The sequence below is a fragment of the Eumetopias jubatus genome, unplaced genomic scaffold (assembly GCF_037043125.1).
Source record: "Eumetopias jubatus isolate StellerSeaLion01/CBP00866 unplaced genomic scaffold, mEumJub1_p1.0 scaffold_1, whole genome shotgun sequence".
NCBI lineage: Eukaryota > Metazoa > Chordata > Mammalia > Carnivora > Otariidae > Eumetopias > Eumetopias jubatus.
Window position 1 is genome coordinate 69,580,727 of NW_028274807.1, and position 26,780 is coordinate 69,607,506.

General features: G+C 40.2%; 1 protein-coding gene across 2 annotated transcripts in view; it reads right to left on the reverse strand.

Annotated features, from left to right (window-relative positions):
- Positions 1-19,284: 19,284 nt before the first annotated feature.
- OSBPL11 (oxysterol binding protein like 11) overlaps positions 19,285-26,780 on the reverse strand; it is a 94,810-nt gene continuing 87,314 nt past the window's right edge. For both annotated transcript variants that reach the window (XM_028091314.2, XM_028091313.2), the window contains exons 12-13: positions 24,375-24,528; positions 19,285-20,960 (exon numbers count right to left, since the gene is read on the reverse strand). In XM_028091314.2, coding sequence (XP_027947115.1) covers positions 20,895-20,960; positions 24,375-24,528 — 220 coding nt within the window. In that variant the 3' untranslated portion in view covers positions 19,285-20,894. The remainder of the gene's footprint in view (positions 20,961-24,374; positions 24,529-26,780) is intronic.

Here is a 26,780-nt window from a genome sequence, read left to right on the forward strand (position 1 = left end):
TTCTTGTAAAAAATAAAAAATAAAAAAAAATAAAATCAGGGCAAAGGGTTAGATGATCATTTCCCCCTCTTATATATACCTATAATACATGTTCATTGTGGGAAAAACAGTTATGAATAAAAATAATATAAAATCTCCATACTTCCACACCCAAAGATAAGCACTAACATTTAACATATATCCCTTCAAATATTATACATATATAATAAAAATAGAATCATACTATAATGTTATTTTATAATTTATTCACTTAATACAGCAAGAACACCTTTCCCTGTGATTAAATATACTTCTACAGAATCTTCTTAAAGACTATACAGAGTTTTATTGTAAAAAATTACTATAATTTGGGGCAACTGTCTGGCTCAGTTGGAAAAGCATGCAACTCTTGATCTCAGGGCTGTTAAGTTTGAGCCCCATGTCAGGTGTATAAATTACTAAAAAAAATAAACTAAGAAAATTACTATAATTTATTTAATCTTATAATCCTCTGTGGTTATAATTTTTTTTAAAGATTTTATTTATTTATTTGAGAGAAAGAATGAGAGGTAGAGAGCACGAGAGGGAAGAGGGTCAGAGGGAGAAGCAGACTCCCTGCTGAGCAGGGAGCCCGATGTGGGACTCGATCCCCGGACTCCAGGATCATGACCTGAGCCAAAGGCAGTCGCTTAACCAACTGAGCCACCCAGGCGCCCTGTGGTTATAATTTTTTAAGATTTTACTTTTTTAAAAGATTTTATTTATTTGAGACAGAGAGAGAACATGAGCAGGGGGAGAGAGGCAGAGGGAGAGGAAGAGGGAGAAGCCGACTCCCCACTGAGCAGGAGCCTGACAAGGGGTAGGGCTCTGTCACAAGACCCCTGGGTCATGAGCTGAGCCGAAGGCAGACGCTGAACCAACTGAGCCACCCAAACACCCCAAGATTTTACTTTTAAGTAATCTCTGCGCCCAACATGGGCCTCAAACTTGCAACCCTGAGATCAAGAGTTGCATGCTCCACTGACTGAGCTAGCCAGGCACCCCTCTATAGTTACAATTTAAGTTGTTTTCAAAGTTTACTTTTAGAAACAAAACTGCAATGACCATCCCTCTACATAACATCTTTGTGTACCTGACCTGTTAGTTCCTTAAGCTAAATAGGAATTGGGGGATTTTAAGAGAAATTTTATCTAAGCTTTGATAGTGCCTGAGGAATTATTTCTGCTCTATTATAAAATACCATATTTTCTCAAAAATTATTATTTGTATCCACTGGATAATATGTCTCTCACCCCCCCCCCCCCCCCGCCAAAAGCTAACACTCTTTTTGATAAAGAGACAATAACTAGTCTTTAAAAAGACCAGGGTAGGGGCGCCTGGGTGGCTCAGTCGTTAAGCTTCTGCCTTCGGCTCAGGTCATGATCCCAGGGTCCTGGGATCGAGCCCCACATCAAGCCCCACATCGAGCCCCACATTGAGCCCCACATCGGGCTCCCTGCTCGGCGGGAAGCCTGCTTCTCCCTCTCCCACGCCCTCTGCTTGTGTTCCCTCTCTCGCTGTGTCTCTCTCTGTCAAATGAATAAAATCTTTAAAAAATAAATAAATAGCCCAGGGTAGGAGAAGAGGTGGTATCTGCAACTTCTTGTCCATCTTTTGGACAACCTGCCATGTAGTGTTGTTGTTTTTTTTAATTCAAGCATTTTTTAATTTTTATCTTATTTTATTTTATTTTTAAGTAAGCTCTTTGCCCAACATGGGGCTTGAACTTATGACCCTGAGATCAAGAGTCACATGTTCTACCGACTGAGCCAGCCAGGAGCCCCCACCCTGCAGTTTTTTTATATATGTGGCATTTCAACATACATTTTCATGATGCCTCTTGCAAGACAAGCATTATTTTCCCCATTTCACAGAGGATGAAGCAGGTTTGGTAACATCTGACAAGGTCACACAGCCATCAAATAAAGGGAAGAGCTGAGATTCAAACCCAAATTTATAGAACATCAGAATCCATGCATTTGGGCCATCCTGCTTTGCATGAAGGAGAGGAAGAAGAGAGACTCTTCTGGAAAAAAGAGGAAAATAATTGGCAGAAATTGAGGTTTGAGTCCTCACCTGATAACCTAGAGGTAGAAGTATATTTCCTTGGAAGATAAAAGCAAAGTCACTCTAGTCCCGCTAAAGTCTGGGAAAATCCAGTGCTAACTCTATAGACATTTTGGATACAGATGCTCCCTATTTTTCAGATTCAGATAGAGTAAGGATATCCACCCTCCCCCCCACACACACACACCCTTACTGAGAGAGGGCTTGAGGTTATTTGCTCCAGAGTGAATGGGAAAGGTCTCAGGAGGAGGGATGACTAGCCAGGCTGGCTCTAAGGATGGGTCAACCTCTGTGGGGACATACTCCCCACATCATCCAGCCAGAGGAACTTCAGTCTCATATCTGAATAGCATGATGTAGGGGCACCTGGGTGGCTCAGTCGTTAAGCGTCTGCCTTCAGCTCAGGTTATGATCCCAGGTCCTGGGATCGAGCCCCACGTCGGGCTCCCTGCTCGGCGGGAAGCCTGCTTCTCCCTCTCCCACGCCCTCTGCTTGTGTTCCCTCTCTCGCTGTGTCTGTCAAATAAATAAATAAAATCTTTAAAAAAAAATGAATAGCATGATGTAGATTTCCACTTTGTTATGAATTTAACAAATATGTGTTGAGCTCCTGTGTTAGCCCAAGAACACCACGAAACACCTGTTCCCTGCTTCTAGCCATCCAGGTTCTGCTATTTCCTCCCCAGGATTCTACTGCTATCTTGCTGGCCACCCATGGTCTCTGAAAGTCATGTTCTTCTCCCTCCTCCAAAACTACAACCTTCTTCTCCTTCAACATTGACCAGCAACCAGCCTCAGCACCCCCCCATCTCTCATTTTAGTGTCAGTGTAGATGACATCTGTCCTTGTTCACAGTGTAATATCTAATCTGCCCCCTTCCCACTAATATTACCTTCTTCCTTTCTGGCAAATTCCCCGTTGTGTGAGGCCTCCTTTGGCGACCAAGTCTTAGTATGTTCCTTCAATTGCAGCTTCTCACTGCAACTGAAGAGCTCAGATCCTTCTTTTATTACCCATGGGCAAATTATTTCAATTCAGCCATTCAGACCCTGAAAGTCCCAGAACTTTGAATCTTGAGTCAGAGGAGATGTTGGAGATTAGAACCATCATCAGGCCAGGATGGCCCCCAAGCTGTGAATTTCCTGTAGGTTCTGTGCCAAGACTCCAGAGCTACCCTGATTCTACAACTTGCTACACCCAGATCACCTGCCTTAATTCTGTGAGTTCTGGATACCCCTCCAGGATTTTCTCTATTTGCTTGATGTGACTAGTGTTGGTTTCTGTTCTATGCAGAACAGAGCCGTGACTGACGTAGCGAAGCTCCAATCTCTTCAACTAAACATGCAATAAATATTTATTAGACAGATTGCCCAGGCAATCTCATTATCTGCCAAGGTGATCATCTAAACTGATTCATGGCTGTATGCCCATGGAGAAGACTGGAATATACATGTAAACCTGCAGAACCATACCCTAAACCACTATGGCTTGAGAAACTTCCTGAAAATTCTAAAGCAAGTGGGGCACTAGAATCTTCCACAGCTAAAACTCATGAAAGCTGCCATAGGAGAAAAATATTTCTCCCCATGGTGCCTGGCTGGCTCAGTCAGTAGAGCACGTGACTCTTGATTTCGGGGTTGTAAATTCGAGTCCCACACTGGATGTAGAGATTACTTAAAAATAAAATCTTGAAAAAAAAAATACTTCTCCCCTCTCAGGTAATTTAAATGCACTTTGATAAAGGTCTTCTGAAGCAAGTAGTTGTTTACAAGTAGGAAACGGAAACCAGATAGGCTGGGAGGGAGCCCTTGTCATTGGCCAAGGCATTTTCGCGTGAGTCTTATGGTGCCCATCAGCTAATATCCTACATATGAGTAACAGCCTATCTACAGGGTAAAGAGGATATTTTGCAAGCTCAGAAGAGCCTGGCAAATGACTCCAGAAATGGAAGGTTTTCTTTAATATTCATAAGCTATCAGACCACCTGATCTTTGAAAACTAGGGCTGCCTAAAATGCTGCGTACAGAAGAAAACAAGCAAACACCTAACAGCCAGCTGCATTTTTACTTATTAAAGCCAGTCAGGCTCCTGGCCTCCTGCCCACTGTAGCTCCCCCTCCAGCCTCAGCAGACACCTCCTCATGCCTGAATTCTCCCCAAAACTGCAGGGGAGAGGGTAGGGGAGAATGGGTGCAGTGGGACTGTGGCCAGTGCTGCCTCCTCAGCATCCCTTCCACAAAGCCAGCATGGGCCCTTCTCTCCTCCCCTCTCCTCAGTGGGCTTGGTACCGTGAGGACCCAGCTTGGTCCCCGTGTGCCAATCAGTTCCTCCAGAGAGAGGAGGCAGCCCTTGGGAGAGGCCAGCAGCAGGCATTCACCGTGTCCCTTTCCGCAGCCAGGCCTAGCTGACGGGTCAGAGCAGGTGGCTCTGAGCCACCTCACCCTACTCGCCCCTTCCCCTGGTTAGGTAGGAAAAGTGCGGAAGCCGCAAAGTTCTGAGTCAGCTGATTAACTCCCGAAACCACCAACTTCAGCCATCAGTCCTGAGGTGAATGGGAAATGGAGAGCTTTTTTCCACTCTTGAGATTTTCCCTTTGAAAATAACCCAAAACTGGAGATCACAAGTGAGGTATTACCTCAGAGGTCCTCTCATCCAATGCCCTCATTTTCCTGATAAGGACAGTGAAGCCCAGCGAAGTTAGTTAATTTGCCCACAGTTACTACTAATAACTGGTTAGCAGCAGAGCAGTGGTCAGGACAGAGCTCTTGCCCCAAACTTGGACTGAGGGTGTTAAAAACAAAACTCAGCTGAGTAAATTTAAAGATCAAATTGGCTTTATTCAACAATTCATGCATCAGGCAGCATCCCATCTAGCAAACAGAAAGGAGCTCCAAAGAGCTACACGAAATGGAAAGCTTTTAGGGGCAGAAAGAGGAAGACAGAGGTGTGTAATTTCAGGCACGGTCCCCTCCCTTTGGGGGAAAGGTGGGGGTCTTTCAGGCAGATTACCTTACTACTGCCAACCGGAAAATTCCAGATTGACTGGTTAAAGGTCACATTCCTGGGAGAGCCTAAACTGCAATGAGGTTAGGTACAGTCTTGGTTTGCTGATACGGGCTTAGTACAAGGGACTCCATTTGGGGCCTGTTTTTTTGTTTTTTGTTGTTGTTGTTGTTGTTGTTTTTAATTTGAGAGAGAGAGAGAGAGAGCACAAGCAGGCAGAGCGGCAGGCAGAGGGGGAGGATAAGTAGGCTCCCTGCTGAGCAGGGAGCCCGATGCGGGGCTCAAACCCAGGACCCTGGGATCACAACCTGAGCTGAAGGCAGACGCTTAACAAATGAGCCACCCAGGCATCCAAGCCGTTCCTGTTTTTTAATAAGAGGCCCAAGTACCTGACTCAGCTTTTTCTGAAGGCCGGAGGAAATGTGGAAGGAGGAGTTTTTCTTTTCCACTTGAGTAGGGGTGAGGTGGTTGGGGACATGGCCAAGCAGCCTGCTGCCATGTTCGATCATCCTGAGTGATGGCAAGGAGCACCTACCCAGTCCCTGAACAGAGGCTCAAGGAGAGTGCTAATGAGGGCCCCAAGGGCGGGTGCAGAATCCTGTTTGGGATTACAGGGAAAACTGGGCTGGGTGTTGACTGCTGGGCAGGAGATTGCCTGGCAGGGAAGCCCCAGGCTTTCTACTATGGCTCTAGGGGCTGGAAAGGGCAAGTCTTGTTCAGAGAACTGGGAGGAGTTCAGTGTGGAGAAATGCAGGCTTCTGGGAGAAGAGGATGGGGTGGTAAGTCTAGCTGGGGAGACTGGATATAATGAGTTTTGTAAACCTGACTATGGACTCTGGATTTTATCCCATGGGAAATCTGGAGCCACCAGAGGTTTTTTTTTGTTGTTGTTGTTGTTTTAAAGATTTTATTCATTCATTTGAGAGAGAGAGAGAGAGAGCACAAGCAGGGGGAGAGGCAGAGGGAGAGGGAGAAGCAGGCTCCCCGCTGAGCAGGGAGCCCGATGTGGGGCTCGATCCCAGGACCTTGGGATCATGAACCGAGCCAAAGGCAGTTGCTTAACGACTGAGCCACCCAGGTGCCCCCATCCACCAGAGGTTTTAAGGAGGGGAGAGATTTTTAAAGATTACTAGGACTGTACTGTAGAAGATAGAATAGTAGTTTGGACAAGAACTGATGAGGGCCATTCCTAAGGAAGAGTTGGTAGGACTTGTCACATTGGACACTAGAGGTAAGAAAGAAGGAGTCTCAGAGATTTGCAGGCCTCTGGCTTGAGCAAAAGTTCTTATTCTCTGATGGTTTCTTTTTCATAGATACCCATAGATACCTGTTCACGTTTTACATATGCAATATCGTTTTGAATCTCCATAGTAACCGGCCAGAACCTTTTACCTCTTTGCTTTTTTCCCGTTTGTTATTCCTGTTTCCTCCTGGGTCATTGTTAAGTTTGTTGCTTTCACTTTGGAGCTTTCTGAAGCTGTCTGATGATTCTTAGTTATTCATTAATATTTCAATAATTTAAATCTAGAATTTTGGTGGGGTTTTTTTTTTCCTTAATGTTTTGCTTTATTTATTTTGAGAGAGAGAGAGTGTGTGCGTGGGGGTGAGCTGGGAGAGAAGCAGAGGAAGAGAGAATCTCAAGCAGACTCTGCACTGAGTGCAGAGCCTGACGTGGGGCTCGATTTTACAACCCTGAGACTGTCACCTGAGCCAAAATCAAGAGTCAGACGCTCAACTGACTGAGCCTCCCAGGCACCACTTAATTTTAGGATTTTGAAAAAGCTCTGTACATGTGGGCAGGCTCTGTCAACTGGCACACTTTGTTAAGGCTGAGATAATGGGAGTTAGGTATTACTCGGGAGTGGTCAGCTTTCATTCCTACTTCTCCTTCCCTTCCTTACAGTGTCCGGAATTTGTTCCTTGATTTTCCACAAACTTCCTCTATGCAGCCCAGGTGCTTCAAGGGAGATTCTCTCCACCCCCAGAGCCGGTGTGGACCTATAGATACTTTCACGAGAAACACACATATGACTCCCCAAAGCCTTAAAACCTGACAGTGACTCTTACCGAAAGTCTCTTGAGATAGTAAATGAGGAATTATGTTAAATTATATTAAAACTTGCTAAAAATTCTCTTTACATATCTACATCTCCCCAGTGCCCTACTCCTTGAAGCAACTGCTCCACTTTTTTCCCCCTTGCCCCCTTCCCTCAAAACTCCCTGCTCATTCAGGTTTCCCCCTTTACTCCCCACCTCCAGATCTTTTCTTTCCTTCTCAGGATGGCTCCAAGATCTTTCTTATGCAGAGAAATCTTTTGCTTCTCTCATCTTCTTTAATTGACATCTCTGCTCATAACCTTGCTCTGAACGACAAAGAACCCACGGTAACTGGCCAGAACCTTTTTCCTCTTTCCTTTTCCCCCTGTTTGTTATTCCTGTTTCCTCCTGCGTCATTGTTTTTAAAGCAGGGCATAGAGGAAAAGGAAGGGAAGATCTGGTAATGAGAGCACTTTGAGTTTTGGTGTTTTAGTATCTGCCACACATACGCATGTGCATTTATATGAAATGGATAGAAAGAGGGACTGGAAGGCTACCCAGCACACCATTAATGATTTGGGTAAGGAAAGTGAAGGCAAAAATCCAAGGGGAGCGCTCCTTTGTAAAATCCTGTGATTTGAATCTTTTACAAAGGGAAATAAATTCAAGTACTGCTTCAATAATTTTTACTAAAGTATGGAGAGTCACCCTTTAGTACCCTTCCAAGTGGAATGGCGGTCAGCGGGAGGAAAGTTCTTTTTAGATATACATACCCCTATCATTTGAAATGTTACAATGAGCATCAGTTACTTTTACAATGAGAAAAACTAGCTATTTGAAAGAAAAAAAACAATTACGATACTATGTAATAAGCATAGAAACACAGAGGAGGAGCCCTCATCCAAACAGGGATGGTAGTGAGAGAAGGAAGAGGGAAGAATTTACCTGGCTCAAGAGGTGGAATGCGTGGGGGGTTAAAGGCCACAGAAGCACTGTACAGAGAAGCGCTAAGGCATGAAACAGATATATTTTGGGCAAACATGACATTATCATGTCCTAGAGTACGAGGGTGAGTCATACTGGAAAATGGTGGAGAGGTGGGTAGGGGCAGAAAAGGGATGGCAGGAAATGATCCATTTAAGCTCAGCCATCAGGCATGGTCCAGGCTTGCTGGTTATCAGTCATAATAACTGAATTATATAGGACACACCTCTCCTTTTGGCCTCGGAATTCATATTCAGCTGTTCACTTCAATCACCTCCACTTCTTAATTTTATTTAAAAATTTTGGGACACCTGGGTGCCTCAGTCGGTTAAGCGTCTGCCTTCGGCTCGGGTCATGATCCCAGGGTCGTGGGATCAAGTCCCGCATCCGGCTCTCTGCTCAGAGGGGAGCCTGCTTCTCTCTCTGCCTGTCACTCCCCCTGCTTGTACGCTTTCTCTCTCTCTCTCTCTCTCTCTCTGACAAATAAAATCTTTAAAAAATAATAAAAATTTTGAAAAATTATGGGCGCCTGGGTGTTTCAGTCAGCTGAGTGTCTGACTCTTGATTTGGGCTCAGGGCATGATCTCAGGTTCGTGAGATGGAGCCCTACATTGGGTGCTGGGTGCAGAGCCTGCTTAAGATTCTCTCTCCCTCTCCTTTTGACCCTCCCCCTCAAAAAAACTGAAAAATTAATACATGTACTTAGTACAGAAATTAAGCAGCACAAACAGGTATACAGTAAAAAATAAGTCAGCCTTCAGCTTCTCATGTCCAGTCCCTTGCTTTCCTACCTTGAGTCAGCCATGATAGGATTTTTCCAGAATTGGAATTACTTGTTTTTAGAAGTGTTTCAGCCTGATATCTGGGCCGCACAGTATCATCCCAATTTGGAATAAGCTGCATACAACGTAGGCTATCTAAATGTCTTGAGCTTAGCAGAATGGGTCTAAAGGGAATAAGTATAACTTTCCCCAAAACTCACCTAAACAGAAAATTTAGTTTCTTTTTTTTTTTTTTAAAGATTTTATTTATTTATTTGACAGAGAGAGACACAGCAAGAGAGGGAACACAAGCAGGGCGAGTGGGAGAGGGAGAAGCAGGCTTCCCGCTGAGCAGGGAGCCTGAAGCAGGGCTAGATCCCAGGACCCTGGGATCATGACCTGAGCCAAAGGCAGACGCTTAACAACTGAGCCACCCAGGCGCCCCACAGAAAATTTAGTTTCAACTGTTTAAGAGAAATATGCTTATTTTTAACAGTAAACTTGATTAAAATGATTAAATGTTCAAAATTCTGATGGGTCAGACCTCACAGCTAAGAGCTTGCCCAAAGTAATGAAGTAAAGATTGAAACCCAAGATTCCTGACTCCCTGCTTAAGTACTCACTCTTTTATTGTACTTCAGGGTAATTCCGAAAACCAGGACAATCGGGAAGTAACTGTGAGGTACCTGGGTGGCTCAGTTAGTTAAGTCTTCCACTCTTGATTTTGGCTCGGGGCTCAGGTCATCTCAGGGCTGTGAGATCAAGCCCTCAGGCTCCGCGCTCAGTAGGGAGTCTGCTTCTCTCCTCTTCCTTTGTCCCTACCCCAGCTCTCGAGTGCTCTCTCCAAAATAAATAAGTGGATCTTAAAAAAAAAAAAAAGGAGAGTAACTGTTATAACAACTGTGAGTGGAAATAAAAATCTCAAGTTACCACTGCTTTTAAATAGCCAAGGGAACATGGATACCCTAGCTCTGAGCCCTGTTTAACTAGAATCTTAATATAACAAAAATAAAGTTTTTCAAAGAGTACATTCTGTATGATTGCATTGTATAAAGTCCAAAATAAGCAAAACTAATATTCTATGATAGAAATGAGAACAATTACCTCTGGGATGGTGGAAGATTTGACTACAGAGGGGCCTGAGGGAATTTTCTGAGTTAAGGGAAAAGTTCTATATCTTGATCTGATGTGGGTATTACATGGGTATATATGATTGTCAAAACTCACTGAATTGTACACTGAAGGTATATATACTTTATTGTTGATAAATTAAACTTCGATCAAAGAGAATTTGAATGAAATGAAATTCCTTTGAAAATTAAGTGAAAGTTGCTTACACTGAGATGCAATTTTTGGCCTAAGGCAGAGCCAACCAGTCCTCTACGTTAGTCCTTTGAATATGTTTGTGATTGACTGAGTGATTCACCAGTGATTCATTATGCACCAAAGGAAGGAAAAGGCTCAATAAATTTGGAGACTTGGAACATTTCTGTGTCATTTCTTCCGCATGTCTGGGCTTTGCAGGAATTTATCAAGCTTTTAACCAGTGATCTACTCTCACAGTTGGTATGCTAATACTTTATATATTTGAGAGATGATTTGCAGTTAAAGCGTTTATCCATCCATCATCATGCTGAGCTTCAAAACACCTTACATAAGGTAGGTAAAATAGGTATTCTTATTCATTTTACAGCTTGTAAAAGTAAGGTTCAGAAAAATTAAATAATTTGCCCAAGATCCCACAGCTATTTTTTTTAATCAAAATACTGTTTGTTTGTTTTCTTTTCCACAGCTATTAAAAGACAGAGTTGAAATGTCAATTCAGGTTCAAGGAATTTTAAATTATATATGTAGAATTTTTTCCACTATGTCATTTCAGAAAAATCCAGGTCTCTCAGAGTGAGAACTTGCTTCAGAATGACAGTACTGGAGAATACTGTGACTTCCAGGAACACAGTGAATTGAACATCATAATGTAGGGCCAGAACTAGGATAAGGCAAGCAAAGTACTTAGGGCACACAATTTAAGAAGATGCTCTCTCAGGTTCAGGCAAGTGCCAATCCTGCATGGTTGTTAACATTACCTTGTTATTACTAATTTAAATATAAGGAAACTGGGTCTTAGAGCTAGGTCAGATGACTTCACTATTGTCTCACAAACAGTAAGTAGCAGAACCAAAAATTAAGAAGGGGTCTTTAGGCTTCAAATTCTACTAAGCCTACTCTTCAATAATGCTTTGTGATTTAGCCATAAGGAGGATTAAGACCATGAGGTTTTTAATTGATTATACATTTAATAAACAATTGACCAAATGGCATCCAAATTCAGATGCAAACTTAGGCAACAATAACCATCCAACCTGATTAAAAACTCTCAGCAAAGTAGGAATTAAAAGGACCTTCTTCAAATTGATAGAGTTTCTACGAAAAATCTACAGCTAACATCATACTTATTAAAGACTGCTTTGCCCTAAGATCAGAAACAAGGCAAGATGTCTGCTCTTTCCACTTCTATTTCATTTTGTACTGGAGGTTCTAACCAGTGCAATAAAGCAAGAAAAATAAATAAGGCATTCAGATTAGAAAAGAAGAATAAAACTGTCTTTATTCAAAGATAAGAACTTCTATGTAGAAAATCATAAGGAATCTACAGAAAAACTAGGAGTAATGAGTTAAGCAAGGCAGTAGGATACAAGCTCAGTATAAAAAAATAAATTGTACTTCTTGTATATATTAGCAACAAACAATTAAAAACTGAAAATGTTTTAAAATGTCATTTATAAAATAAAAAATATGAAACTTAGAGATAACTCTGATATAAGATATGTAAACCTGTATAATAAAACCACAAGATATTCCCAAGAGAAATTAAAGAAGCCTGAAATAAGCAGGGCTGTGTTCATGGTTCAGAAGACACAATATCGGTAAGACGTCATTCTCCCCAGTTGACCTATGGATTCAATTAAATTGCAACAAAATCCCAGCAGGCTTTTTTTGTAGAAACTGACAAGCTTATCCTAAGATTTATATGGAAAAGCAAACTAGAATAGCCAAAACAACTTTGACAAAGAACAAAGATGGAAGAGTTACACTATCTGATTCAAAGATTATGAAGTTGCAGTAATCAAGACAATGCAGTGTTGTTATAAAGAGAGACAAACCAATTTGATGTAACAAAATAGGGTCCATAGTCGACCCATACGTTTATGATCAGTTGATTTTAGACAAAGGTGTAAAGGCAATTCAACAAAGGCTAGTTTTTTATTTATTTTTATTTTTATTTTTTATTTATTTTTTTTTAAAGATTTTATTTATTTATTTGAGAGAGAATGAGAGATAGAGAGCACGAGAGGGAAGAGGGTCAGAGGGAGAAGCAGACTCCCTGCTGAGCAGGGAGCCCGATGTGGGACTCGATCCTGGGACTCCAGGATCATGACCTGAGCCGAAGGCAGTCGCTTAACCAACTGAGCCACCCAGGCGCCCTTATTTTTATTTTTTATTGAAGTATAATTGATATACAATATCCTATTAGTTTCAGGTGTTCATCATATTGATTCATTATTTTAATTTTTATTTATTTATTTGTCAGAGAGAGAGAGAGAGAGAACAAGCAGGGGGAGTGGCAGGCAGAGGGAGAACCAGGCTCCCTACTGAGCAGGGAGCCTGATGTGGGACTTGATCTCAGGACCCTGGGATCATGACCTGAGCTGAAGGCAGATTGCTTAAGTGACTGAGCCACCCAGGCATCCCCTGATTTATAATTTTTTTTGTTATTGAAGTTATTTAATTAAGCTTTGTATTGTCATACTTTAATAATTTTGCAAATAAGTTGTGTTTTATAAATCTTTTAATTTACTGATTCAGTATTTTTATACATTATGAAATTATCCCCACAATAAGTCTAGTTACCATCCGTCGCCATACAAAGGTATTATAATATTACTGACTATATTCCCTATGCTGTACATTTCATCCCCATGACTTATTTATTTGATAACTGGAAGTTTATATCTCTTAATCCCCTTCACCTGTTTCACCCACCTCCCAACCCTTTCTCCTTCTGGCAACCATCAGTTTGTTTCCCGTGTCTATGAGTCTGTTTCTGTTTCGTTTGTTCATTTGTTTTGTTTCTTAGATATAAGTGAAATCATATATTTGTCTTTTTCTGTCTGACCTTTATACATTCAACTAGAGATGGACACTTAGGTTTCTTCCATATTTTCGCTATTGTAAATAATGCTGCAGTGAACATAGGGGTGCATGTATCTCTTTAGTGTAAAGGATAGTCTTTTAAATAAATGGTGCTGGAAAGAACTGGCTATCCACTGTAGAAAAACAAAACAAAACCAAAAAATTTTTGAGACATATTTTGCACATATTCAATAAAAAACTAACTCAAAATGGACTATATGCCTAAATGTAGGTGCTTAAACTATGAAATTTCTGAGAAAATATAGGAGAAAATATTTGTGACCTTGGGTTAGACAGATCTTAGAGATGACACCAAAACCATGATCCACAAAAAAAAATTTGATAAATTGGACTTTATCAAAATTAAGAACATCTGCTATTTGAAAGACACTGTTCAAAGAATGAAGCCACAGACAGGAGAAATTACAAACCAAATGTAAAAGGCTTACATCCAGAATATATAAAGAAATCTCAAACCTCAATAAGAAAACAGCCTAATGAAAATATGGGCAAAAGATATGAACAAACATGTCACCAAAGAAGGTATACAGGTGGCATATAAGCACATGAAAAGATGTTCTGCATCACTAACCATTAGGCTTGTACAAATTAACACCATAAGGAACTACCATGATACACCTATTAGAATAGCAAAAATCAGAAAGACTGTCCATATCAAGTGTTGCCGGTGACGTGACACACATGGAACTCGTAGGCACTGCTGGTGGGAGTGTCAAGTGGTACAATCATTTTGAAAAACCCACTTGCAATTTCTTAAAAAGTTAAAAACATATGCTTACCATTCCACTCCTACATATTTACCCAAGGTAAATGAAAGCATATGCCCATACAAAGACTTGTACAAGAATTTCACAGCAGCTGTGTATGTACTAGCCCCAAACTGAAAATGACCCAAACGTCTATCAACTGGTAAATGAATAAACAAATTGTGGTATACTCCAAACAATGAATGACTATTCAGCAATAGAAAGGAATGAACTACTCATACATGAAGCCACATGAATAAGAAGCAAAATAATTATGCTGAATGAAATAAGTCAAAACGGACCATACTGTTTGATTCTATTTATTCTAGAGAATGCAAACAAATGACATAAAGAAGATTAGTGGTGGAGTGGACTGAATGATGGTGGCTCCCAAAAGATATGTCCACATCCCAACTCCCAGAAGACATGGATGTTATTTGCTTGGAAAAAGGGTCTTTGCAGATATAATTAAGGATCTTGAGATGAGGAGATCATTCTGGATTGTCCAGGTGAGATTTAAATTTAAGTCAAGTGTCCTCATAAGAGGAAGGCAGAGGAAGATTTGAGACAGAAGAGAGGCAGACCCTGAGAAGAGGACGAAATGTGACCACAGAGGCAGAGATTGGAGTAACTGGCCACAAATCGAAGAATGCCAAAAGATCCCAGAAGCTGGAAGAAGCAAAGTGTGGATTATCCCCTAGAGCCTCTAGAGAGCATGACCACGCTGACACCTCGATTTCAGACTTCTGGCCCCCAGAACTGTGAGAAAATAAACTTCTGTTGTTTTAAGTCATCGGTTTATGTAATTATTATGGCAGCCTTGGGACACCAATATTCCCTGGGTATGGGACAGGAGTGGAGAGGGGAAGGTCGGAAGGGGAGATTACAAACAGGCAAGAGCAGGCTCTTGAAAATGATAAATATTCTCATTATCATGAGAGTGGTGATGTTTCATGGGACTACACACATATCAAAACTTATAAAATCGTATACTTAAAAATGTGTAGTTTAAGTCCATTGCACAATAACAAGGCTGTTAAAAAAAAGGCATATAGTTTCTAAAATAAGACTCCACTTGCAATATTCTGGCCCTTTCTGAGTAGTCCACGGAACACTGATACATGGTATATTCTCAGGAAACTGATCATAAGATGGAGACCCACCATATGAAGCACAGCTGAGTAACCTCAGAATAGGACAATTGGGAGAACTGATATTCAGAGATATTTAGTATTGCTATATGCAAGGAACAACATTCTCATCTTATAGGAACTCCATTAGAATGGGGACAGATTTTGGTACAAAGGACTTGCTAAAGTCAGTGTTGTCCACAGATAAAATAGGTGTTGGAGGAGCTAGTTCCCGGGAGACCACCCAGATATTGTAGAGTGGATGCCTCTCTTTGACTCTTTCCTCTGTTGGAGGCTGTTTTTCTTGATTTCTTATCTTTTCCAATTCCTGCTTTTCTCTCTTCTCTGATGTGTTGCTGGAGTATGTGCTTTTAATAGCTTCCAGAAAAGGCACAACTAGGACAAAATTGTTTTAAAATTGCATGTCAGATTCGTCTTTTGGCTGGGGATAAAATTCTAGGCAAAATTGGAGGTATTTCCCTTTTGCTTTTTAGCTTTCAATGATGTTGAGAAGGCTGATGCTATTGTTTTTAGAATCTTCTCTTTATCCTTGGTGTTAAGAAATTCCATAATGATGCACTTTGGTTTGGGCCTTTTTTTCCCCCCAGTAGGCTCCATGCCCAACATGGGGCTTGAACTCACAAACTTGAGATCAAGAGTCGCCTGCTCTACCAACTGAGTCAATCAGACGCCCCTGGGCTTTTATTTTTCCCTTACTGTGTAAGATATTCATGGCATTTTCATTTGGATTCATGTTATCCAGTTCTGGGAAACTCTTCTACATATATATGGATGCATTTTTCACTATTTTTCCTTCCATTGCTTTTTAATTCCTTGAATCCTAGTCACTAGCTGTTAGACTTCCTGTATTGTTCCTCTAATTTTCATATTTCCCTTCTATTGTTCATCTTTTGTCCTTTTGTTCTATTTGTCAGAGCTTTTTCTTACTTATCTTCTAGAACTTCTATTGGGTGATTAATTTGAACTATCATATTTTTAATTTCCAAGACCTGTTCTTATTTCCTGAACAGTCCATTTTAAAGATAGTATTTTGAGGGGTGCCTGGGTGGCTCAGTGGTTAAGCATCCAATTCTTGATCTCAGCTCAGGCCTTGATCTGGTTGTAAGTTCAAGCCCTGCACTGGGCTCCACGCTGGGTGTGGAGCCTACTTTAAATAAAAGTAAATAAAATAAAAATAAAATAAAATCTTTTTTTTAAAAAAGATAGCAATTTGCTCATGTTTCATAGAAGTAAGATCATCCGCTCTGGTCTGAAGATTTTTTTCTGAAGTTATTTCCCAAATTGTTTCCTCAATTTTTTTTTCCTGTTTGATCTTTTTTATTCACATTGGAATCTTTCCTCAAATGTCTGCTGATCATTAGCTGTTAAAATGAGATGTAATTGTCTATATATACAATGTGTTGGTGGGAGGATGGATGTGTGTAGTTTCTTGGGGAAGGGGTGGAGGGTTATGGCTGTAGGAGTTGCTGACTTGGCTTTAATTAACAGGGTTGTCAGCTGAGAATTTTTTTGTTGGTGGACCCTCCAAATATATCTGTAGGACTTTCTTCTGGAGTTGTGCTCCCAAAAAGGATATTTTAATCTCTTGCCTGAAGGTACAAGCCTGACTGCCAATATTTTGGGAAAGGGACAGGGGAAGGGGCTTTATGTTCTCATCCTTAAATATATAGACTTCAGGGCGCCTGGGTGGCTCAGTTGGTTATGCGACTGCCTTCGGCTCAGGTCATGATCCTGGAGTCCCGGGATCGAGTCCCGCATCGGGCTCCCTGCTCGGCAGGGAGTCTGCTTCTCCCTCTGACCCTCTTCCCTCTCGTGCTCTCTCTCTATCTCATTCTCTCTCTCAAATAAATAAATAAAATCTTTGAAAAAAAATATATAGACTTCAACTTGTTCCTCATTTTCAGTTTATCAACTTGTATTCCTGAACTGGAAATCTCTCTGGTTCAATCTCTCCAGTCTTATAGGGTGGAACAAGGGTTAATCACCTAGTTGCATTGTTTGGGGCTTCTTAGGTAGACTTTGAGCCAAACCCCTTGCTTTTTAAAATTTTTTTATTATTTTTTAAAGTAAGCTCTACATATAATGGGGGGCTCGAACTCATGACCCCCAAGATCAAGTCACATGTTCTATCGACTGAGCCAGCCAGATGCATCCCCCCCACCCCCCTTCATTTTCAATTCATTGATCAACTGCCTTCCAAAGTACCTAGGTACCATGGTGCCTTTCTGGGGTTTGGAAAGACCAGTTAGCCTTGTCCATGTCAACAACCTATTCCTGGGAATTTAGGTTTTGGTTTCTTCCTTCATCTAAGTCTGTAAGGGTAGGGACATTATTTATCATGTTGGAATCCAATGTACTATCCGGCCCCAAAGGAATACTTAACAGATGTTTGTTGAAGGTCTAGCTAAGTGAACTGAAGTGAGCACTAAACTTTTTCTTTTTTAGATTTTATTTGTCAGAGAGAGAGAGAGCACAAGCAGGGGGAACGGCAGACAGAGGGAGAAGCAGCCTCCCCACTGAGCAAGAAGACCGATGGGGTACTCAATCCCAGGACACTGGTCCTGGGATCATGACCTGAGCTGAAGGCAGACGCTTAACTGACTGAGCCATCCAGGCGTCCGGAACACTGAACTTTCAATAATTTCCTCATCTGCAAAGTTGGCACAGCCATCCCTGACTGTAATCTCAGTGTTTCTGTGAATATCAAATAGTGAAAACATAGGAAAATGCTTTGTAATACGTAAGAATTTCTTGTGCAGCTTCGTTTTTGGACCAAGGAGGGATTTTATGCCACTAGAATATATATTTTATTAGAATTTTCATTTTCATATATATAACTTTTATATCCCCATCTGGTAGAATCATCTTCTCTTCTCCCACTATCTCTGGTGAATTATCACTCTGCTTCCAGTCACTGTAGCAGCTCTAAGGAATCCTTCTCAAGTATAGATGCTGGAGTGATCAAAACAATTTGTCTTTCTCTGGGGAAAAACACTGAATAGAAGTTGGCCTTCATCTTAAGGCAATATTTTAAAAAAAATTTTCATGCTTTTCTAATTAATTAAAAAATCCTTTAAGACTTAATCTGTAGAAGCTGGCTCATCAAGTATCAGATATTTATAGTTGAGAGTAATGTATTAGTACTAGGATTATGGAGTGAGAAATTCAATACCTTTTTTCATCTTATTTTTGGTTACAAGTAGGCATTAGAGGTGATGTTGGTCACAAATGAAGAGTACAGTGAACTGATACATAGATGCCATATCTCACCCAGTAGATAATCTGAAAGTTACTTTTCGGGGCTTAAAAACTGTCTATTCAAAATGCAATTAATTAGGGCGCCTGGGTGGCTCAGATGGTTAAGCGTCTGCCTTCGGCTCAGGGCATGATCCCAGGGTCCTGGGATCGAGTCCCGCATCGGGCTCCCTGCTCTGTGGTGAGCCTGCTTCTCCCTCTGCCTCTCTCTCTCTCTGACTCTCATGAATAAATAAATAAAACATTAAAAAAAAACCAAAATGCAATTAATTAGAATATGATTGTGGAATTTAAATATAAATGTTTGACAGAAGGTATAGGGTGGTGGTATCACCACAGTAAAAACAAAAACAAAAACAACAAAAAACAGTTAAGAAGTCCAAATACATGGCCAGAACCTTGTCTTTTTGTCACTTCTGGTCTTGGACTTCTTAACACATAATTCCTAATAACCAGAAGAAAAGTGCACCTTTGAAACTTTGACCTAAAAGAAAAAGATACAAATAAGGAGCAACTGCTACAAAGACTCATTTCTCTGGCCAATTATCAACAGGTATGAATAAAAAAAAAGAAACAGAAAAGGCCTCTAGCTTCTCTGGTAGATAAGCTGCAGTGGGAAGTCAAGAAGACAGAGACAAGGTAAAGTAATCACCCAAAAGTAGTATTATTTCACTCTCATCAAAGAAGCAACCCAATATCTTGAGTTTTCAATTACTCCTAAGTGTATCGTTTTCCTGAAGAATTTTTAAAATCGTATTTCAATAATTTTTAAAATGGCTCAACAAATCAAAAGAAATAAATGGGTATTCAATTGGTTCAAAGAACGAAACAAAAATCACTAGTTTAATTTTACATTCTTGCTCTATTTCCAGTATATTTGAACATTTTAGTTTTTAAAAACTCTTACTGAATTTACTTCTTTTTCTCCCTAGGAGATTCATGAAAATAAGAATGTAAAGAGAAAAATCAACATCCCTCTCAAATGAACAAGGTGCTAACTCTACTGAATATAAACTTTCTATTTGTCTCCATTCATAAAACAGACAAAGGCATTATTGTTCTCTAGTTTTATTATTTGTCAATCTTCCCAACACATGAACTATAACTCATTTTGAGATTTTTCAGTGCATTTCACAGCAAAAATGAACAAGGGAATCATTAAAATGGTTGTACATAACCAGTTATTTTCTTATAATTTACAGTTTCTTGAAAAAATTGTTTTGCTGTTTTCATCCTATTAACCCCTTCAATAAAACACAATTTATCAGAACACAAAGCTTAAATTTCTTATGATGATGCAAGAGATACAGCCACCTACATGGCTGATGAATAACAGGTATGTTACACACACTGATTGGAAGACCACATCAGAAGAAACAGAGTAAGGCACCACTCTTGGAAAATTAAGGTAGCTTGCAGTAACAAGTGTTGAGCACCATAAGTAGGTGCTCAATAAATACTTGAATGAATGATGAAAGCCATAATTAGCACTATCCTTTTAATTGCCAGCAATTCTTCAACCTCAATAAAATACTTATTAAAAAAAAGATTTGTACCTGAATACAACTTCCTGATAACTTTTTCTTATTCTTTTTTCAGCATCTGAGTTTCCTTGAAAAGAGAACCATACCATACATGCACTCAGCCACATACATAACTTCTGAATTACTGACAAATATGAATAGTTGTTTTAAATTTGAATGAACAGAGGTAAGATGAAGCATACATATCCAGAGGGATAGCACATAACACTGGATATTAACCTACAAGTGAAAAAAAGGTAAGGAAAAAAGTAACAGTTTTATTCTTTAATGTCTGCTATGTTTTTTAGTGCCTCAGTTCTTGAGAAAGGCCAAAATCTCATCATATTAACATGAACACATTTAAAAAAATTGTCTCTCAAGTGTAGTATTTAATAAAACTAGGTATTGAAAAATGTTCTGAAATTTTTCAAGTCAATGTTGTTTTCAAGTATATTAAAATGCTCAGAAGAAAAAATTCTCCATGGTTATAATTCTAATCAATTTATAAATATACTTTTTAAAAGAGAGTTCCAACAGAGGTGGATAATGGAGAAGCTCCTCAGACACAGGCACACAGTCTCTTTGAAGGAACAGAATGCCTTGTTACTACAACCTGGGTGATTTTTTTTAACACTGATTTCAGGCACAATGGCTGAATCCACTTCTGGGTCATCGTCCTCCTCTTAGTTTGTTTGTAAGAGTAGTGAATACTTTGAATACTTCAGTTCCTGACAGAAAGCAAAGCACAAACTCTGCAACAGACTTCACTTTTCACTGTAAAGAAATCAAAATCACTGAGTTCTCACTGTTGTGTGTATCTGCTGCCCCCATGCAAAAACAGGGGTTCAAACTTAACTTTAGGAGCAGGGACTGGATAAAAGATTAATCATCTAATAATTCCCATGAAAGGTTTTCAGATGATATTGCTCGTGTCACATGAACAGGTTGGTGAGAGGCCCATCGTGCTTCTTCAACACTTTGGTCTTGCTGCAGTTCTACGGTGCCTTAATAGGTACATTCGTGTTTAGCTAGATTCAGTCTGTGCAATCAGGAAGCAGGTCACTCAGTGCAATGACTCCGTTCTGGGAGGGTTTAGGGTAAACAGAGAAGAAGTTCATTTGGTCGAGTCTTAGTGTGTATCACTCTGCTGGTTGTGCTGTTGGAATTATTTTCCAAAGGGGTTTATGGTAAACCCAGCCGTCTCCCTGAAACAAGGAGAAAAGTAAATTAAAGAACGATTCCTCTAATATTTTCACAATTGGTAATCAAAACGAGAAGCGACACCTTCACTGAGGTGGAATTCTACTCTCACATTTAAAAACAAGAGTTTCTGTGACAGGAAAAAAAAAAATCTCTGTGCTTAAGACATTAAGTAATGCTGGTGGTTTAGCTAGGATTAGGGGAGAAGTTCTGGTCTGTGGGCACCTAGTTGATGCCCGATGATCACTTTGCAGAAATCACTGGTAGCAATTTGCCAGTTTTGCCAAGACACTGCAGACTGGCTTCACCCACAGCGTGATGGGCACGAAGCAGGTGGAGCACAAAGAAATGGTCATCAAGGTACTAGCTGTTCTCACCACCTCAACTGGCATCTCTGGTATCTGAGTACTGTGTTCTAGTTCTTCCCTGACTCTACTCCCATTAGTTTTCCCTGGCTCCTGTGAACAGAAGGATACTGCAAGGAGATAAGGTTAGAGTCAGAGAATGAACTAGAAAGAGGGGAAGACCAAGACCAAGTGAGGAAAAGAAACCCATGAAGCCATATACTGGGGCGCAGGACTTGACACAGATTGGAATGCAGTGTTCATAGGACTAGGTGAAGTCAGTCAGATCTCAACCCGTCCTTAATGCATAGTTCCTTCAATGTATTTGTATTTAAAAATATTTAATTTGTATATATATATTTTATCTTGTTCCTAAAATGACTTAAGGCCGGCAATTACTTGGCTCCTAATGACAAGGACTCATTCTTTCCTTGACTGCGTTTTAGTCGGACTACTTTGAGCACTCTTCTTGACCAGACCTCATCCATGGCCTACAGAGCCTAATTTTAGCAAAGAATTCTGATAAGCCGGTTTACCAAGAACCCCCCCACCCCCAAATCCTTGATTCCGAAACTCCTCTTCTCCCACCCTTGATATCTAATCAAATTCCTCTCTCCCCACCCCCATCCTTGATATCTAACCAAGATTCTCTTTTCCACCCACTCCCTCACATTTCCACTTGTCCCCATACTTGGAGTTGAGTTCAATCCCTCTTCTCTATTACAATAGTCCTGAATGAAGCCTTCCTTGATGTTTTTAATAGGTATCAAAATAATTTTTCTTTAATAATAGCAACCATTAGGGGCGCCTAGGTGGCTCAGTCAGTCAAGTTGTATGCCTTCGGCTCAGGTCATGATCTTGGGTCCTGGGATTGAGCCCCATGTTAGGCTCCCTGCCCAGTGGGGAGTCTGCTGCTCCCCCCATGCTCACTCCCTCTGTCAAATAAATAAATAAAAATCTTTAAAAAAATAATAGCAACCATTAGGTTGTTTTCCACCTGGTTGATAATTCTCAACTCCTGTAGTACTGTTCTTGGAAAAAGATGCCACCTAATCACATCACTGAATGCTAGACTGGTAGCGGCTCTTAATAATATCTGTCCAAGAATAAATGACAAGTAGCAATTTTATATGTCATGTTATTAGCAAGAATCAGGGTGCCTATCTTTAAAAGATTTCATTAATTGTATCTCTTTAAGATTTTATGTTTAAGGAATCTCTACACCCAACGTGGGCCTCAAACTCACACCCTGAGATCAAGAGTTGCATGCTCCACTGACTGAGCCAGCCAGGCGTCCCTATAGCTTTTAGCCATCATAGCCCCTGCTCTTGACCCCCCCGAGTTCACTTTTAATGATTTACAGAGCTCCTCCTTTAGAAATTCTCCTCCTAGAATCTCCTCCTGGTATATTTGCTTTCTTTGAAATGAAAAAAATGCAAAGTTACCAGACTATAACTTTGAAAATTATTAATTTTTTCAGATAAAAGAGTAGATATGTACTTTTCCCTTTATTATTTCAATCCATGAAAATGGCTGGTATTTTTAATAGATAATGATTAGAAAAATGAAGGTAATGAAGCCACTATAATAAACTATGGATTTTTAGGGTTAATAACTATGCAAAAACCAAGATCAAATTACTTTTTGCAAATTCCTTCTTGATGGACCAATATTAAAATTCAGTGGGCTTCTTTAGACTTGGCTATCGACAACAAAATTTTTCTTCTTTTTCTTTTCTTTTTATTTATTTGTTTGTTTGTTTGATAGAGACAGAGAGGGAACACAAGCAGGGGGAGTGGTAGAGGGAGAAGCAGGCTCTCCACCCAGCAGGGAGCCCGATGCGGGGCTTGATCCCAGGACCCCGGGATCACGACCTGAGCCGAAGGCAGGCGCTTAACGACTGAGCCACCCAAGCGCCCCTTCTTTTCTCTTTTTTTAAAATATTTTATTTATTTATTTTTAGAGAGAGAGAAAGAGATAGCACCAGCAGGGGGCAGGGGGGTGAGGTTAGGGGCGGGCGGGGAGGGGCAGGGGGGAAGCAGACTAGCCACTGAGTAGGGAGCCCAATGCAGGATTCGATCCCAGGAACCTGGGACCACGACCTGAGCCAAAGGCAGACACTGAACTGACTGAGCCACCCAGGAGCCCCCCCACCCTTTTTTTCTAAGTAATCTCTCCACCCAATGTGGGCTGGAATTCACAACCCCAAGATCAAGGGTTGCATGCTCTTCTGACTGAGCCAGCCTGGCACCCATGACAAGAAAACTTTTCTTGGTATCAGCTCTGGTCCGCTATTCACCTTACTCTGAGTTCTACCAGAAAGTAATAAACAAAGAAAAATTTTTTAATTTAGGTAAGACTCCAGAAATTATTTAGTCCAGCTACAAAATCAGTGCATCAAAGTCTTCCACATAAGCCATGGTCTCATAAAGGACTAATGATGCATTACTATAAAATGTACTCCCTTATTATTATTGGATATTTTTGATTGTTGTACAATTCCTTCCTATGCTAAGCTCAAAACTCCTGGTAGGATGGACCTACCTCAGGACTGCTATACAAACTGATAAAAAATTTCTACATGATAAACCATACACATATCTGAAGAAGGTTACAACAAATGGTCCTAATTTTTGGTTTTCAAGGCTAAACACCCCACTTTATTCTTTTTTTCCTTAAACATTGTAAAGATTCTAGCCACTTCATTACACACTGTGTAGCTGATTAAGTTTCTCATGTCTCCCTCTAAAAGGTGGTCTCTGGAAATGAACACAGAGTTTTAGTGTGGTTCAAAGGGCAATAAATTATAAATTGTATAATCTATTACTATGATTGGAGACTGTGTTATAGCATTTTTTTTCTGACCAATTTAATCCTAAAATCTACTTCATCTGAACTGCTACTAAACTATTTTACTTTGGCAAATTGTGAAAAGCTCATGAAAAAGCTCATGGTTAAGCTGGACTAGTTTCAGAAATAAAGATGTATAAATGATAACAATTCAATAAAGCCTAGGAAGCTAAAGTTCTCACTAAGTAGATAATGAGTTTTAGTCTGAAGACACGTAAGACAAACCTCTTTAATAAAATATTTGGTTTTCCAGGGTGTGCCTGTTTCAGTTCGATGCCTTTCTTCAGTCCTCTGGCGTTCTTCCAGGGTACGTTTATGCTCTGTGGCTTTATCAATTTCAGATTCCCTCAGAGAGTCTGTCACATTTTTCCACAATCGCCTATAATTAGAAAAACCACAGATCTTACAAGCATTCTTTTTTTTTTTTTTAAAAGATTTTATTTACTTGAGAGAGACAGAGAGAGCACCCAGAGGGAGAGGGAGAAACAGACCCCTGCTGAGCAAGGAGCCTGATGTGGGACTCGATCCCAGAACCCTGGGATCATGCAAGGCAGACACTTAACCGACTGAGCCCCACCCAGGCAACCCACAAGCATTCTTTTAAAAGATAATTAAATAGAACTGATACCCTTGAAATTAACAGTTAATTTTAAAAAATTATGTTTTCTGAATCAGATATATAATTTCATGTTTATGAATTACAAGAACACAGAATATTATGGTGCTGATATTAATGTCCAAGATGCTGTTGCTTCTGCTTTTTCTTTTCAAATTAAAAATAATTTGTATTTCTGGGGCACCTGGGTGGCTCAGTCGTTAAGCATCTGCCTTCGGCTCAGGTCATGATCCCAGAGTCCTGGGATCGGCCCCGCATTGGGCTCCATGCTCTGCAGGAAGCCTGCTTCTCCCTCCATCACTCCCCCTGCTTGTGTTCCCTCTCTCACTGTGTCTCTGTCAAATAAATAAATAAAATCTTTAAAAAATAATAATTTGTATTTTTTTATGTTATGTTAGTCACCATACAATACATAATTAGTTTTTTTTGCATTTTTAAAAAATTTTATTTTTTATGTTCATCACCATACATTACATCATTAGTTTCTGATGTAGTGTTCCTTGATTCATTGCATGTAACACCCAGGGCTCCATGCAGTATGTGCCCTCCTTAAAACCCATCTCCCCACCCCGCTCCCCTCTAAAACCCTGTTTTTTTTTTGGAGTCCATAGTCTCTCATGGTTCGTCTCCCCTTCTGATTACCCCCCACCTTCATTTTTCCCTTCCTTCTCCTGTCCTCCATGCTATTCCTTATGTTCTACAAGTAAGTGAGAACATATAATTGACTTTCTCTGCTTGACTTATTTCACTTAGCATAATCTCCTCCAGTTCAAAAGGGGAACCCTCTTACACTGTTGGTGGGAATGCAAGTTGATACAGCCACTTTGGAAAACAGTGTGGAGGTTCCTCAAAAAGTTAAAAATAGAGCTACCCTATGACCCAGCAATTGCACTACTGGGTATTTACCCCAAAGATACAGACGTAGTGAAAAGAGGCACCTGCACCCCAATGTTTATAGAAGCAATGTCCACAATAGCCAAACTGTGGAAGGAGCTGAGATGCCCTTCAACAGACGAATGGATAAAGAAGATGTGGTCCGTATATACAATATATTACTCAACCATCAGAAAGGATAAATAATTTGTATTTTACCAAATAGAAAGATTTTTATTTTTAAGAAACTCAGGAAATAATAAGCAAAAAGTTAAATAAATTTTTTAAAAGCTGAAAGGTAAGAGAGACAACTTGTACTTCTGGACATGACGACATAATGGGGACCAGACTTAACCCTTCTGCCTTTAATCAGCTAGGAAACCAGACAAAATATATTGAAAACAATGGAGCCTGCAGATACTGAGCAAAAGGCAGCACAAGACAGTGATTCCTGAGAGGAGGGAAATAAATGAGGGGATTCCTATGGGTGCTCCAACTCACTGGCTAGAGTTTATAGGCACAGTAGGAGGAGGAAAGCTCAACTAACTCCAAGCAAAAGAAAACTGCCAAAACAAGTCTTTGGGAGAAAGAACAGTCTGTTGAACAAATAAATGGTGCTGGGACAAATGGATAATCTACAAGCAAAAAGAGGACCTCAGACCCTTACCTTATATGAAAACTTTTACAAGAACACATAGGAGAAAATCTTTGAGTCTGGGTTAGGCAAAGATTTCTTAGCTACAACACCAAAATCATAATCTATAGAAGAAAACATCAATAATCTCATCTCAAAAGAATAAAAACCTATACTGAAAAAAACCCACTACAAAAATTTAAAAATGGGCAACAGACAAGGAGAAAATATTTGCAAAACACATATCCAATAAAGGATTTATATTCAGAATTCACGAAGAACTCCTGCAACCCAAGAAGAAGAAAACCACATATTTCACCAAAGAGGATAAACAAATGGGTAAGTAATTAGCACTTGAAAATATGTTCAACAGCATTAGTCATTTGGAATATGTGACTTAAAACCATAATAAGACTACTTCATACAAACTAGAAGGGGTATAATGGTATAAGGCAGGCAATAACAAACGTTGGTAAGGATGTGGAGAGCTGGACCACTTATACATTGC